The sequence below is a fragment of the Manis javanica genome, chromosome 1 (genome assembly GCF_040802235.1).
Source record: "Manis javanica isolate MJ-LG chromosome 1, MJ_LKY, whole genome shotgun sequence".
Classification (NCBI taxonomy): Eukaryota; Metazoa; Chordata; class Mammalia; order Pholidota; family Manidae; genus Manis; species Manis javanica.
The window spans coordinates 180,901,619-180,916,083 of NC_133156.1; the positions used below are offsets into that span (position 1 = coordinate 180,901,619).

Sequence of the window (14,465 nt, forward strand, 5' to 3'; positions counted from 1 at the left end):
AAGGATGGTACAACATTCGAAAATCCATCAACATCATCCACCACATCAACAAAAAGAAAGACAAAAACCACATGATCATCTCCATAGATGCTGAAAAAGCATTTGACAAAATTCAACATCCATTCATGATAAAAACTCTCAGGAAAAATGGGAATAGAGGGCAAGTACCTCAACATAATAAAGGCCATATATGATAAACCCACAGCCAGCATTATACTGAACAGCGAGAAGCTGAAAGCATTTCCTCTGAGATCGGGAACCAGACAGGGATGCCCACTCTCCCCACTGTTATTTAACATAGTACTGGAGGTCCTAGCCACGGCAATCAGACAAAACAAAGAAATACAAGGAATCCAGATTGGTAAAGAAGAAGTTAAACTCTCACTATTTGCAGATGATATGATACTGTACATAAAAAACCCTAAAGACTCCACTCCAAAACTACTAGAACTGATATCGGAATACAGCAAAGTTGCAGGATACAAAATTAACACACAGAAATCTGTAGCTTTCCTATACACTAACAATGAATCAATAGATAGAGAAATCAGGAAAACAATTCCATTCACCATTGCATCAAAAAGAATAAAATACCTAGGAATAAACCTAACCAAAGAAGTGAAAGACTTTTACTCTGAAAACTACAAGTCACTCTTAAGAGAAATTAAAGGGGACACTAATAAATGGAAACTCATCCCATGCTCACGGCTAGGAAGAATTAATATTGTCAAAATGGCCATCCTGCCCAAAGCAATATACAGATTTGATGCAATCCCTCTCAAATTACCAGCAACATTCTTCAATGAATTGGAACAAATAATTCAAAAATTCATATGGAAACACCAAAGACCCTGAATAGCCAAAGCAATCCTGAAAAACAAGAATAAAGTAGGGGGGATTTCACTCCCCAACTTCAAGCTCTACTACAAAGCCATAGTAATCAAGACAATTTGGTACTGGCACAAGAACAGAGCCACAGACCAGTGGAACAGATTAGAGACTCCAGAAATTAACCCAAACATATATGGTCAATTAATATTTGATAAAGGAGCCATGGACATACAATGGCAAAATGACAGTCTCTTCAACAGATGGTGCTGGCAAAACTGGACAGCTACATGTAGGAGAATGAAACTGGACCATTGTCTAACCCCATATACAAAGGTAAACTCAAAATGGATCAGAGACCTGAATGTAAGTCATGAAACCATTAAACTCTTGGAAAAAAACATAGGCAAAAACCTCTTAGACATAAACATGAGTGACCTCTTCTTGAACATATCTCCCCCAGCAAGGAAAACAACAGCAAAAATGAGCAAGTGGGAGTACATTAAGCTGAAAAGCCTCTGTACAGCGAAAGACACCATCAATACAACAAAAAGGAACCCTACAGTATGGGAGAATATATTTGAAAATGACAGATCCGATAAAGGCTTGACGTCCAGAATATATAAAGAGCTCACACGCCTCAACAAACAAAAAACAAATAACCCAATTAAAAAATGGGCAGAGGAACTGAACAGACAGTTCTCCAAAAAAGAAATACAGATGGCCAACAGACACATGAAAAGATGCTCCACATCGCTAATTATCAGAGAAATGGAAATTAAAAGTACAATGAGGTATCACCTCACACCAGTAAGGATAGCTGCCATCCAAAAGACAAACAACAACAAATGTTGGCGAGGCTGTGGAGAAAGGGGAACCCTCCTACACTGCTGGTGGGAATGTAAATTAGTTCAACCATTGTGGAAAGCAGTATGGAGGTTCATCAAAATGCTCAAAACAGACATACCATTTGATCCAGGAATTCCACTCCTAGGAATTTACCCTAAGAATGCAGCAATCAAGTTTGAGAAAGACAGATGCACCCCTATGTTTATCGCAGCACTATTTATAATAGCCAAGAATTGGAAGCAACCTAAATGTCCATCGGTAGATGAATGGATAAAGAAGATGTGGTATATATACACAATGGAATACTACTCAGCCATAAGAAGTGGAAAAATCCAACCATCGGCAGCAACATGGATGGAGCTGGAGAGTATTATGCTCAGTGAAATAAGCCAAGCGGAGAAAGAGAAATACCAAATGATTTCACTCATCTGAGGAGTATAGGAACAAAGGAAAAACTGAAGGAACAAAACAGCAGCAGAATTACAGAACCCAAAAATGGACTAACAGGTACCAAAGGGAAAGGAACTGGGGAGGATGGGTGGGCAGGGAGGGATAAGGGGGGGGGAAAAAGGGGGGTATTAAGATTAGCATGCATGGGGGGGAGGGAGAAAGGGGAGGGTGGGCTGTACACCACAGAGAGGACAAGTAGTAAGTAGTGACTCTACAACATTTTGCTAAGCTGATGGACAGTAACCGTAATGTGGTTGTTAGGGGGGACCTGATATAGGGGAGAGCATAGTAAACATAGTATTCTTCATGTAAGTGTAGATTAAAGATTAAAAAATAAAAATAAAAAAAAAGAAAGAAAGAAAGAAAGAAAAGGCGGATTACTCCTTGATAGGATAAAACTATTGGTAAATCAAAGATCAACACATGCTTTAAATATCCTTAATGCTGATCACTTAAAGGGAGGTACTCTTTTCTGATAATATTCCTTTCTCTTAATAAAAAATAAAAAAAATAAAAAAAAGCAGTTCCTGTGTGCTGACCTCCAACGAGTTCTGCACAGTGGTATAGAGGGCATGTCAAAGTGTGGGCAAAGGGTCTGTTTGTTTCTATGCAGAAGATCAAGGCCTAGCTTGGATACCCACAAAATGAACTAAGATACGATATGAGGAGGAGCTTCCGGCATCAGCACTCTCTGGAGGACTTGTGCCAGGGGGATGATCATCAAAAAGCCTCCGCAGGGATCTGGGCAATGCTGAGGTTGTGGCTGCATCCACCCCACCGTTTCCTGGACTTGCCATTGGAATGAGGAGGGAGATGTCTAGGCTGGCATGTGCATACAGTGAGACAACGAATTTGACCGGATCGGTACTGTTGGAACTCAACCAGGAGTTGGGAGGGGTGCAAGTTGTAGCACTCCAAAATCTTATGACTATAGACTATCTACGGTTAAAAGAGCATATGGGATGTGAACAGATCCCAGAAATGGGCTGCTTTAATTTGTCTGATTTCTCTCAGACTGTTCAAGTACAGTTGGACAATATCCATCATATCATAGACAAATTTTCACAAATGCCTAGGGTGCCTAAATGGTTTTCTTGGCTTCACTGGAGATGGATGGTAATTATAGATTTGCTTTGTTTATGTCACCGTATGCCTATTATGTTAATATGTGAGCGCAAATTAGTTGGTAGTTTAAAACCTATACATGCTTAAGGTACTCTACAAGAAGATATGTCAAAGAAATAATCAATCCTCCCATGTTTTCTTCCATATGCTACCTCTATAGCTTTTCTTCTTCCTTCATAATTACAACCCTTAAATAGAATTCGTGCCTCATATCGAATTTGCCGAGTATCATAATTCCTCCAGGTGGTAAAGATACCTCGAGACAAGTGCTGGGCATAGAAGCCACAGGGCATAAATATGCAAAGAAGTAAAAAGCTAACCTTTTCAAACAATATGGCTTCTCTCTCACTTACCAACTTTACATTTCCCTGTATGGCCCCGGAAGATGACTGGTTAGCCAGAGACGGGTAAGATTCCTCAAGGGAGGAACAACCTAAGACAGGCACAGTCGCAGGGGGGCCATCAGGTGAGAAATTGGGGATCAACAGAGGTGAGGCTCAGAACCTCACCCCCCTGCTTTGAGAGAAATCTTCTGCATCCGTGGATGTTTTGCTGCCCTTGTCTAGCTTGGATTAATACTTAGTCCATAGGCACACACCTGATCATCTACATTTGCCCTCTTACAGCACTAAACTATGTTTTCTACCTTTATCTTGCATCTACCTACCACTTCAGCATTTTATTAAAAATAAAAATAATAATAATAAAGGGAGAAATGTGGGATCAACATACAAATCAAGTATAAAAATTAAATGAATATTCATATGTGACCTGATTGTTTATAGTTCATAATGCGTGATCAAAACCGAAAATTTCTGTGATGAATGCCCTTGTACTGTTCACCATGTAAGAATTTATTCACTATGTAAGAATTCGTTCACCATGTAAGAACCTGTTCGTTATGCTTCAGAAGATTGGAGACTGATGAGAATTAGGCTTGAGATGGATTAATGATTGTACATTGAGCATTGACCCCCCTATACTGAATTTTATTGTTGTTGTAACAACCATTTGATCAATAAATATGAGAGATGCCCTCTCAAAAAAAAAAAAAAAAAAAGTCAAGACAAGGCCAATTCTTATACCAAACAGTGAAGCTGTGAAGGCAAAGGAGTTCTTGAAGGAAATCAAAAGTGCCACTCCAGAGAATAAAATGAAAAGAAAGCAAAGCAGCCTTATTGCTGATATGGACAAACTTTCAGTGGTCTGGATGGAAGATCAAATCAGCTACAATATTGCTGAATTAAAACAAAGCCTAATCCAGAGCAAGGTCCTAATTCTCTGCAGTTCTGTGAAGGCTGAGAGAGGTGAGAAAGCTGCAGAAGAAAAGTTTGAAGCTAGCAGAGAGGGTGGTTCATAAGGTTTAAGCAAAGAAGCCATCTCTGTAATGCCAAAGTGCAAGGTGAAGCAGCAAGTGCTGATGTGAAAGCTGCAGTGAGTTACCCAGAAGATCGAAGATAGTTCATGAAAGTTTTCTATGCAGATGAAACAGCCTTCTACTGGAAGAAGGTGCCACCTAGGAATTTCATAGCTAGAGAGAATTCAGTGCCTGGCTTCAAACCTTCAAAGGACAGGCTGGCTCTCTTATCATAGGCTAATGCAGCTGATGACTTGAAGTTGAAGCCAGTACTTTTTTTTACCATTCTCCAAATCCCAAGGCCTTAAGAATTATACTAAATCTACTCTGCCTGTACTCTCAAAGTGAAGCAACAAAGCCTGGATGATAGCATATCTTCTTTGTAACATGGTTAATGTTTAATAGGGGTTAAGCCAACTGTTGAGAACTACTGCTCAGAAAATGATTCTTTTCAAAGTATTACTGCTCATTGGAAAGCAATATGGAAGCTCCTCAAAAAACTAAAAATAGAAACACCATTCAACCCAATAATTTCACTTCTAGGAATTTATCCAAAGAAAACAAAATCCTTGATTTGAAGATATATGCACCCCTATGTTTATTGCCACACTAGTGCAACAGCCAAGATATGAAAGCAAACTAAGTGTTCATTAATAGGTGAATGGATAAAGAAGATGTGGTACATATACACAATGGAATATGATTCAGCCATAAAAAAGAAAGTGCCATGTGCAACAGCATGGATGGATCTAGAGGGTACTATGTTCACAGAAATAAGCCAGGCAGAGAAAGACAAATACCCTATGATTTCATTTATTTGTAGAATATAAAACAAAGCAAAACAGAAGGAACAAAACAGCAGTAGACCCCTAGATACTGGGAAGTGACTAGTGGTTACCAAGGGGAAAGGGTGAGTGAGTGCTGGAGGGGAGTAAGGGTGAGGGAGATAAAGGGGAACAATAATTCTCAATCACAGTATAAGTTGGTCATGGGGATAGCAGTACAGAGAATATAGTCAATGATTCTGTAACATCTTTCTATGTTGATAGATAGTAACCATACTAGAGGGGGTGATGATTTGAGGGTAACTGTTGCACCACTGTGTTGTACATCTGAAACCAATGTAAGATTGTGTATCAAAGATACTTTCAATAAAAAAAATATATTAATGCTCATTGAAAATGCACCTGGTTACCTAAGAGCTCTGGTGGAGATGTACAAAGAGATTAATGATGTTTTCGTGCCTGCTAACAGAACATCCATTCTGCAGCCCATGGATCAAAGAGACATTTTGACTTTCAAGTCTTATTTAAGAAACACATTTCATAAGGCCATAGCTACTATGCATACTGATTCATCTAATGATCCAAGCAAAGTAAGATGAAAACCTGGAAAGGATTCACCACTCTAGTTGCAATTAAGAACATGATTCATGGGAAGAAGTTAAAATATCAACATTAACAGGAGTTTAAGAGTTGATAATTTTGAGCAGCCCAAGATTTGAGAGGTGGAAGTAACTGCAGATGTAGTGGAAAAAGCAAGAAAAACAGATCCTACAGAAGTGACTGAATTGAAGCAATCTTATGATGAAACTTAAATGGATGTGGAGTTGATTCTTTTGGATGAACAAAGAAAGAAGTTTCTTGAGTTGGAAACTACTCCTGGTGAAGATGCTGTGAAGACTACTGAAATGACAACAAACAATTTAGGAAATTATTACATAAACTTAGTTGAAAAAGCAGCAGCAGGGTTTGAGAGGATTGACTATGGTTTTGACTGAAGTTCTACTGTGGGTAAAATGCTATCCAGTAGCATCACACGCTACAGAGAAATAGTTTGTGAAAGGAAGAATCAATTGATATAGCAAACTTCACTGTTGCCTTATTTTAAGAAATTGCCACAGCCACCCCAGCCTTCAGCACCCACCTCCCTGATCAACAGCCACCAACACTGAAGCAAGACCGTCCACCTGCCAAAAGACTGTGACTCACTGAAAGCACAGATGATGGCTAGCACTTATTAGCAATGAAGTATACTTTAATTAAGTGAATACACATATTGTTTTCTGAGACATAATGCTATTGCCCACTTAACAGACAAAAGGCAGTGTAAATATAACTTTTATATGCACTGGGAAATAAAAAAGTCATTTGACTCACTTAATTGTGACACTCGCTTTACTGCGGTGGTTTGGAACCTAATCTACAACATCTCTGAGGTATGCCTGTATTTTCCAATCTCCCTTACAGCCATGTATCGACATAGGATTAAGTTTGGGCCCATGAAATGACTGTGAGAACAATGTGTGCAAATTCCACGCATCCCATTTAAATACTCCACTTCCTAGGGACTGGAGATCACGATAGCTGCAGCAGCCACTTTGGAACCAGAGATGAAAGTAACATTGTAAGAATGCCAGAGCCAGCAGACTTGAAACAGAGCTATTTGCTCTAGGTCACTTACACTAATTTTGGAATTTCTGTGATAAAATAGCTTATTCTTACCCTAACTCACAGTCAGTAGTCAGTACATAATCAGTCAATTAATTGTAAATTAATTGGAGCTGCCACTATTTTTGTGACCTTGAATAAAGGTCCCTTCTTTTTTGCCTCAGTTTTCTCTCCTACAACATGGGCATGATAATAATACATACCTCATAGGGTTACTGTGAAAATTTAAAGAAATTTTAAAAAGTCACCATGTATCAAACATTTAATTTTGTATGTGGTTAGAGGTGAAGTGTCAAGTTTTTCTAATCCCTTTCTCCCTAAGTAACCAACTTATTCTAATAGCACTGATTATATAACCCCTATTTTTCTCTACTGTGATACCTTCTTTATTAAGCTCAAGTAAAACAGAAGTCACTTCTCTGCTTTCTATTTTATTACATCAATATGTTCGGAGATGTTTAGGATAGAGTACAATTTAAATTTGATTGCTGCTAAAATTTGTCCTTCCCATTACTCCTTCCTCCAAATTTTCTTTGTTATTCTTCCTGATAAACTTAAAGATCAATTAAACAAGTTCAAAAGAATAATTCCATTAGAATTCTGAGAATTATGTTGGAGTATAAACTTATTTGGGAATAAATGACATCCTACAATATCCTGCCTTCCCATCATGAAATGTCCAGTCCCTTAATTTAGCCCACTGTTCTTTGTAATTGCTACATAAAGGATTAGTGTTTCCTTCACAAAGACCCTATAAAATTCTTGTTTAGTAGGTTATTCCTGAGTGTTTTATGGGGTTGTATTACTCATATGAATAGAATTTTGTAGGTAGCTATCATTTCTTCAGCTCCTTCAATTTAACCTTATAGACCATGGTCTTCTCTTACACCCTGTCAGCACCTCTAGATGCATTCCTAGTTGACTATGACTAGCTTATAAAAATCAAAATACTCCAGATAGAGTCTGACAGTCCCAGAGTAAAATGAAGCCTCCTTCATTCCAGAAACAATACAACCTTTATTTTACTTAGAATTGTATTACCCATCCTTGACTACTCCTTCGTTCTGATGACTTATTTTGACACTGAGTTTCGTATTATCAGTACCCTCCTTCCAACCAAAGGACTCACTTCATAGTGAAGGAAATGAGACAAAAAAGTGAGCAAAGCTGGTAGACATCACTTTCTGAGCCTGGTGCTACCTTATAGAATATGGCATATGCTTGAAACCACATATGGTATTTGCCTATCCCACACACACCAGAATGCATGAATTCAGTAATAAAGGTAAAAGCCTTTTTAGAATCTTTTGCTTTCACTTCTGTGACTGAGTTTTGTTAGATGGAAGATCTTAGAAATAAGAGGTACACTTCCACCAGGAGGAAGGAGCCGTCTAGTCATTTTACATTCTTTATGTCACTGAAATTATACATGGAATGGACACCATGGTGTAGACTAAAAGTGTGACTGACCTTAACTATCAGGGAGAGATAAGGTTGCCCTTAAAAAAGGAAGTCAATAGGAGTATAGCTAACACCTAAGGGACCACTTTACCATGCTTGGTGATAGAAATTAACAAAACATGACCTAGGTAAATCTCAGACTACTTAGAAATATTTGTACCACCCCACAGGCAAAAAATTCCAAAAAACAAAAAAACCAAACTGATGACACACACCTGGCTGAAGTCAAGAACAAAAAAATGTATAGAGGAGGGAAGAATTTAAACAACAGAAAAAAATAGGCTGTAGCCTCCACTTCTGTTTGGTCACTCTGTAGTCATTATTGTTACAATATTTATTTATTTATTTTCTTCCTCCCCTTCTGTATATAAAACTTAATAGTGATGGTTAAATTTACCATCTAATTCAAAGGTTGCAGAAAATGGATAACAACATTTGGAAACAATTACAATGGACCTAGAACAAGAATGGCTATCATAATATGTATATGGAAAACACTGAGACAAATAAGTGGCTTTTTGAAATTCTCAGTAATTTTATATTCAGATGCAATAGTTTCATGGTTACTTTTGACTGCCTGCCATAGAAGGAGAAGTGACTATATAGTAAATAATGGTTTGCTTTGGGAAAGTAGAAAAGACTGGAGAGGGGTAAGGAAAATTCAACTATAAAATTTAATTCTTCAAAAAATTTGAAAATAGAGCCAAAAATAAACACAGAGCATATTATTCTGAATTTGTTAATTCAGAGTAGTGGGCACTCTACTCTGTTTATGTGTTTGACACATTATTCTTTGTACTTTAAAATATTTCATACAAAAAAAAATCACAAAATTTTACTTTTCAATCTATAGTATTAAAAATAATATTTTACTAGTAAACCAAATAATACTAATCATTTAAAGGAGTACTTTTTACTCCCAGGTATCTGTGTGTAAAGGTAAAACTACAAATCATGGCCTCTACTTAAACTGTGCCATTTGATGTGAGCAGAGGTTAACACACACTTTCACAGGCAGATTTCCCCTTGTGCTTTTATCGTCACCACACCCCAGCTATTGTCTCATTAACCAGAGTTTCAGAACAAAGCATGTTTAACAGATCCAAACCATTTATACACCCTGAAGCCAAACTCCAATTGACCCACAAGCCCAGGAGTGAGGAGAGCAAATGAGCATTGAGGTTGTTTGTTGTACAGGATCACTGTGGTAATAGGTAACTGACACATAAAGGTGTTGTGTTATTTATTAAACTGTACATTTTGGGGGTATTGCTTTTATTTCACAATAAAAATGTTTAAGTATAACTATCTTAACATATAAATGAGCTTATTAAACATTAAATTCAATGCAGATGTGGTACATATACACAATGGAATACTATTCAGCCATGAGAAGAAAACAAATCTTACCATTTGCAACAACATGGATGGAGCTAGAGGGTATTATGCTCAGTGAAATAAGCCAGGCAGAGAAAGACAAGTACCAAATGATTTCCCTCATTTGTGGAGTACACCAATGAAGCAAAACTGAAGGAACAAAACAGCAGCAGACCCACAGATGCTAAGAAGGGACTAGTGGTTACCAAAGGGGAGAGGTGGAGGAAAGCGGGTGGGGAGGGAGGGAGAACGGGATTAAGGGGTATTATGATTGGTACACATGGTGTGTATGGGGTCATGGGTAAGACAGTGTAGCACAGAGAAGGCAAATAGTGACTCTGTGGCATCTTACTACACTGACAGTGACTTCAATGGGGTGTGGGGAGGACTTGATAATATGGGTGAATGTAGTAACCACAATGTTTTTCATGTGAAACCTTCATAAGAGTGTATATCAGTGACACCTTAATAATTTATCAATTAATTAATTAAATTCAATGTAACTTAAATGCTGAACCAAGCAATTTTCCTTAAATATTTAGGCATATCCCATCTGTATCTATAGATACATAAGCTTTTTGCATTAAGCAGGAAAACTTAAAATATATTTTGAATATATTAAGTACTTTAAATAAGTAATTTTAAGTTTCCAGCTTCACTGGGGTAAAAATGCAAACTTAATCATTAATGTTTCTGTTACTGGTCTGAAAAAGAAAATAATTTACTCTAATTTTCAATGTTTCTATAGTATAAGAACTATTGAATATCACTATCACAATAGTGTATGAACACTCTAGATATAGCCCTTACAAATAGAGATTGCTGTTTACCAAAACCCATTTCTTCCTTTCTGGAAAACATAGCTAAATATTCCTAGCCAGTGCAAAGCGATTTGGGCCATGTCCAGGACTAGCCTAGAAAAGCCTTCCATGCTTTTTGTCCCTTCTAGCATACTGTGATGGTGAATCCAAGGTAAGCGTGAGTTGAATGTTTTTAAAGACAGCAGGGCCACAGTCACTTGGGTCCTTGGTCATTCTTTTATGAGCAATTAATAGATGGGTATTGTGTTTGCACTATTATATATTTTTGCATCTATTTATTATAGTCTGTAACACTATAATACCAAATGCCAATAATTCACTTGCTCAACTAAAATAAGACCTTTATTGTTTTAAGTTTTTATAAACTACTTGCATTCTTATTTCAAGTATCATGAGATGAAAATATGTCAACCATCAGCAATATGAGTTCTACATATGTGGCTAACTAGAAAGTAAAGTAAAACAATAAATCATATCCTCTCCATAGCTATGCATCCTAATGCTTAAAATTAAAATTAGGTTTTCTGACTACAAAGATCCAATCACAAATTTCTGAGATAATTACATATTAAAATTCACAATATGGCCTCAAATATAATCACATTGTCTTACCATCTGTACCACGAGAAACAGTAATCTGTTGGACCGACGATGATGACCCAAACTTGACAGGAACTTTGCCCACCTTCTGGGTCCCATACTCTGGAATTTCACCTCTATGATCTTCAGCATTAATAAAAATCTCAGACGAAAACATTGTTTTTCCTGGACCTTCTGTTATTATCTGAGTTACTGCATCAGATGATAATTTTCCAGAAAAGGCAGAAAATGGGATCTTAATCTTCTCTGATGATCTTAACAAAACAGAGAAAAGACACAGTAGGTTATATCCTTGGCTTATTAAATACTATAATCTCTATACAAAAGTGGCTTCAAGGAACATTTAAGCAGCTTCAAGGTATATTTTGTGGTAAAATATCAACCCCAGATGGTTATTTCCATAGTATCCTTTGCTTTCTTTGATACGTATTACAATGCCATTGTACAAGAATTTACTTTTATTTACTTTAAATCTACTTTTAATTTCAATTTAGAATTCTTAATTATATAATTTAGCTGAGAAAGGGGTACTTTTCAGCTGAAGTGAAAATATATTCATTTTTAAGAAATTACTGGAAGTCACTATAAATTAGGAGACTGTGCTAAGTGCACAGATTTTACAAAGACAAACAACAAACAAAGCCTTCCCTCAAGGTATTTTATATGTCAATTGGAGAACCAGAGGTTTTCAAGGTTGTAATTATGTATAAAGATTATAGAGAATTCATATTAAAACAGAATGGAGTAAATAAATGATTGACTAAAAAGGAGAGAGAACAAATCTTGTTTAGAGAAGAATTTCAAATAATATCTGTAAATACCTTCCTTGCCTAAGGAGATGAAGCTTAATCTCTCCCTCCCACATTGAGTATGGGCTGGACTTAGTGACCAGACTCCAAGGAAAAGAGTATAAAAAAGGGAGAAATAGTAACTTTAGAGAAATCTGGAAAAACACCATGTTATCCAAGTGATGACGGTTCATATCACCAGTCACATCATGTGGAAATCACAGACTTTCTCCTATGATGTGATGAGAGGGATACTCTGATTCTATGGTATTCTTTGCAAAACCCATAAGTCCAGTCTAATAATGAGAAAATATCAGCAAAAGCCAGATTGAGGGCCATTCTACAAAATACCTGACACATTTTTTTCAAGACTGTTAAAATGATGAAAACTGTCATAGACCACAGGAGACTGAGAATTAACTATTATTATGTGATATACTGGATTGGGTTCTGGAATAAAGATCATTAATGGAAAACTAGCAACATCCAAATAAAGTCTGGAGTTTCATTAATAGTATTGTACAATATTGGCTTCTTAATTTTGTCAAATGTACTACAGTAATGTAAGAGGTTAAAAACAGGAAAAACTGGGAAAGGGGTATAGAGAACTACATTATGTTTGTATTATTTCCACAGATCTAAAATAATTAGAAAATAAAAGTTTATTTCTTAAAAATGAAGCAAAATTATATTGTTTTATACTGGAGTAGTATTTATAATATCACAAAAGCAGAAGAACCTTTTATTCTCTACCCTCTGCCTACTATTCATTCACTAGTTGAAAAAAGAAAGTTATGAAAAAAGAAATAATAGGCTAATCTCCCTTATGAATATAGAAACAAAAATCCTAAATACTAGAAAACCAAACATAGTTTGTGTGTGTGTGTGAACTTCTACCAAGATGGTTTACTCTAGGAATGCAAGTTGAGTTAGCACTTAAAATCCAATCAGTGTGATTTACCACATTAATAAAGTCTGAGATGGTGGGTGGGCTTATTCAAAAAGACGGTACTCCTGTCCAGATTCTCTATCAATAATAATGAGACAAACAATCCAAAAGACAAAAGTAAACGTGAGTCATCAGGGCATTATAAATTAAAACCATAACAACATACCATATCACATACACATTTAGAATAGCTAAAATTAAAAATTATTAGATATACCAGGTACTGGCAAGTATGTGGAGTAACTGGAACTTGCATATACTGCTGATGGGAACAAAAAAATAGTATATTCAGTTAACAGTCCTGGGTAGTAATAACCGATCCTGTCTCTCTGACTGAATGCAGCAATAAAATTTAGACTACATGGAGCAGCTATTGGAAGACTCTTAACATAGTAAGAAAAGACAAACTGATCACCAACAGTTGAAGTACCACTAAAATAGTGATATGAGTTAACCAATTTCCTTTGGCATTGACTGCCCTCAACTTAATATAGCCTGAAGCCTGAAAGTGAGCATTAGCACAGACAGGAAGACCTCGAGAAGCCCTCTATTCAGGCTTGAGGAGTGGGAATGGAAATAGTGTGAAAATCCCCTTTTATCCATTCTCTCTTCTAGCAATCTCAAGTAATCTCATGGTGGCAGTGGTATAGCAGTGACAGGGGCTGGGAGGAGCTTAAAATATTGAGGGAGGGAAACCTTCCTCTTCCACCAGAAGAGGTGTGATATTAACAGTATGGGCCACACCCCTGATTTTTTTTCTCCCTCTGTACTAAGCCGCTTGTAGTCACAGGAAGTATATAGAAGAGAAGAGCAAATTAAGCCCCAGCTTTCCATCCTGATGAGCAGAAAAGAAAAGCTCAAGGGGAAATGAAAGAGAGGAGAGCAACTCTTTAACATGGTTTATAAACTCCTGGGCTTATCACTTGAGCTATGCATATGTGGACCTGAACGTTAACAACATATGCACACTTTCAGAACTGAAGTATGGGACAGACTACTGCCCAAGTCTTAGACTGGCCCCAGGGTATACAAATACAAGTCAGATCTGAATAGCAGAGCAAAACTGAAAACTGAACTGACATGGAACTACAACCCATGGAAGGCTTGCTGGAATTTATAACCTGAAGCCAAATGGGCTGATTGTTTTCTAAAACAAAAACATCAAAATTCTTTATAGGATTAAAATGAGGCCAGGTACCTCACAAGATATGAAATACAATCCAAATTAAAATACTCAGATATGAATAATCAGAAAAATTTCAACACACATTGGGAAAGACAATCAACCGACACTAATGCTGAGATTTTAAAAAATGTTAAGATTATACAAAAAAAAGCTTTAGTGAAATGCGCCAACAATTTAAGATGGATACCCTTGAAACAAATGGAAAAACAAAGCCTCAGCAAAGA

At 36.8% G+C, this 14,465-nt stretch overlaps 1 protein-coding gene across 10 annotated transcripts in view; it reads right to left on the bottom strand.

Annotated features, from left to right (window-relative positions):
• ALMS1 (ALMS1 centrosome and basal body associated protein) overlaps positions 1-14,465 on the bottom strand; it is a 209,423-nt gene that overhangs the window by 93,559 nt on the left and 101,399 nt on the right. For all 10 annotated transcript variants that reach the window (XM_073211457.1, XM_073211435.1, XM_073211451.1 and 7 more), the window contains one exon: positions 11,331-11,572. In XM_073211457.1, coding sequence (XP_073067558.1) covers positions 11,331-11,572 — 242 coding nt within the window. The remainder of the gene's footprint in view (positions 1-11,330; positions 11,573-14,465) is intronic.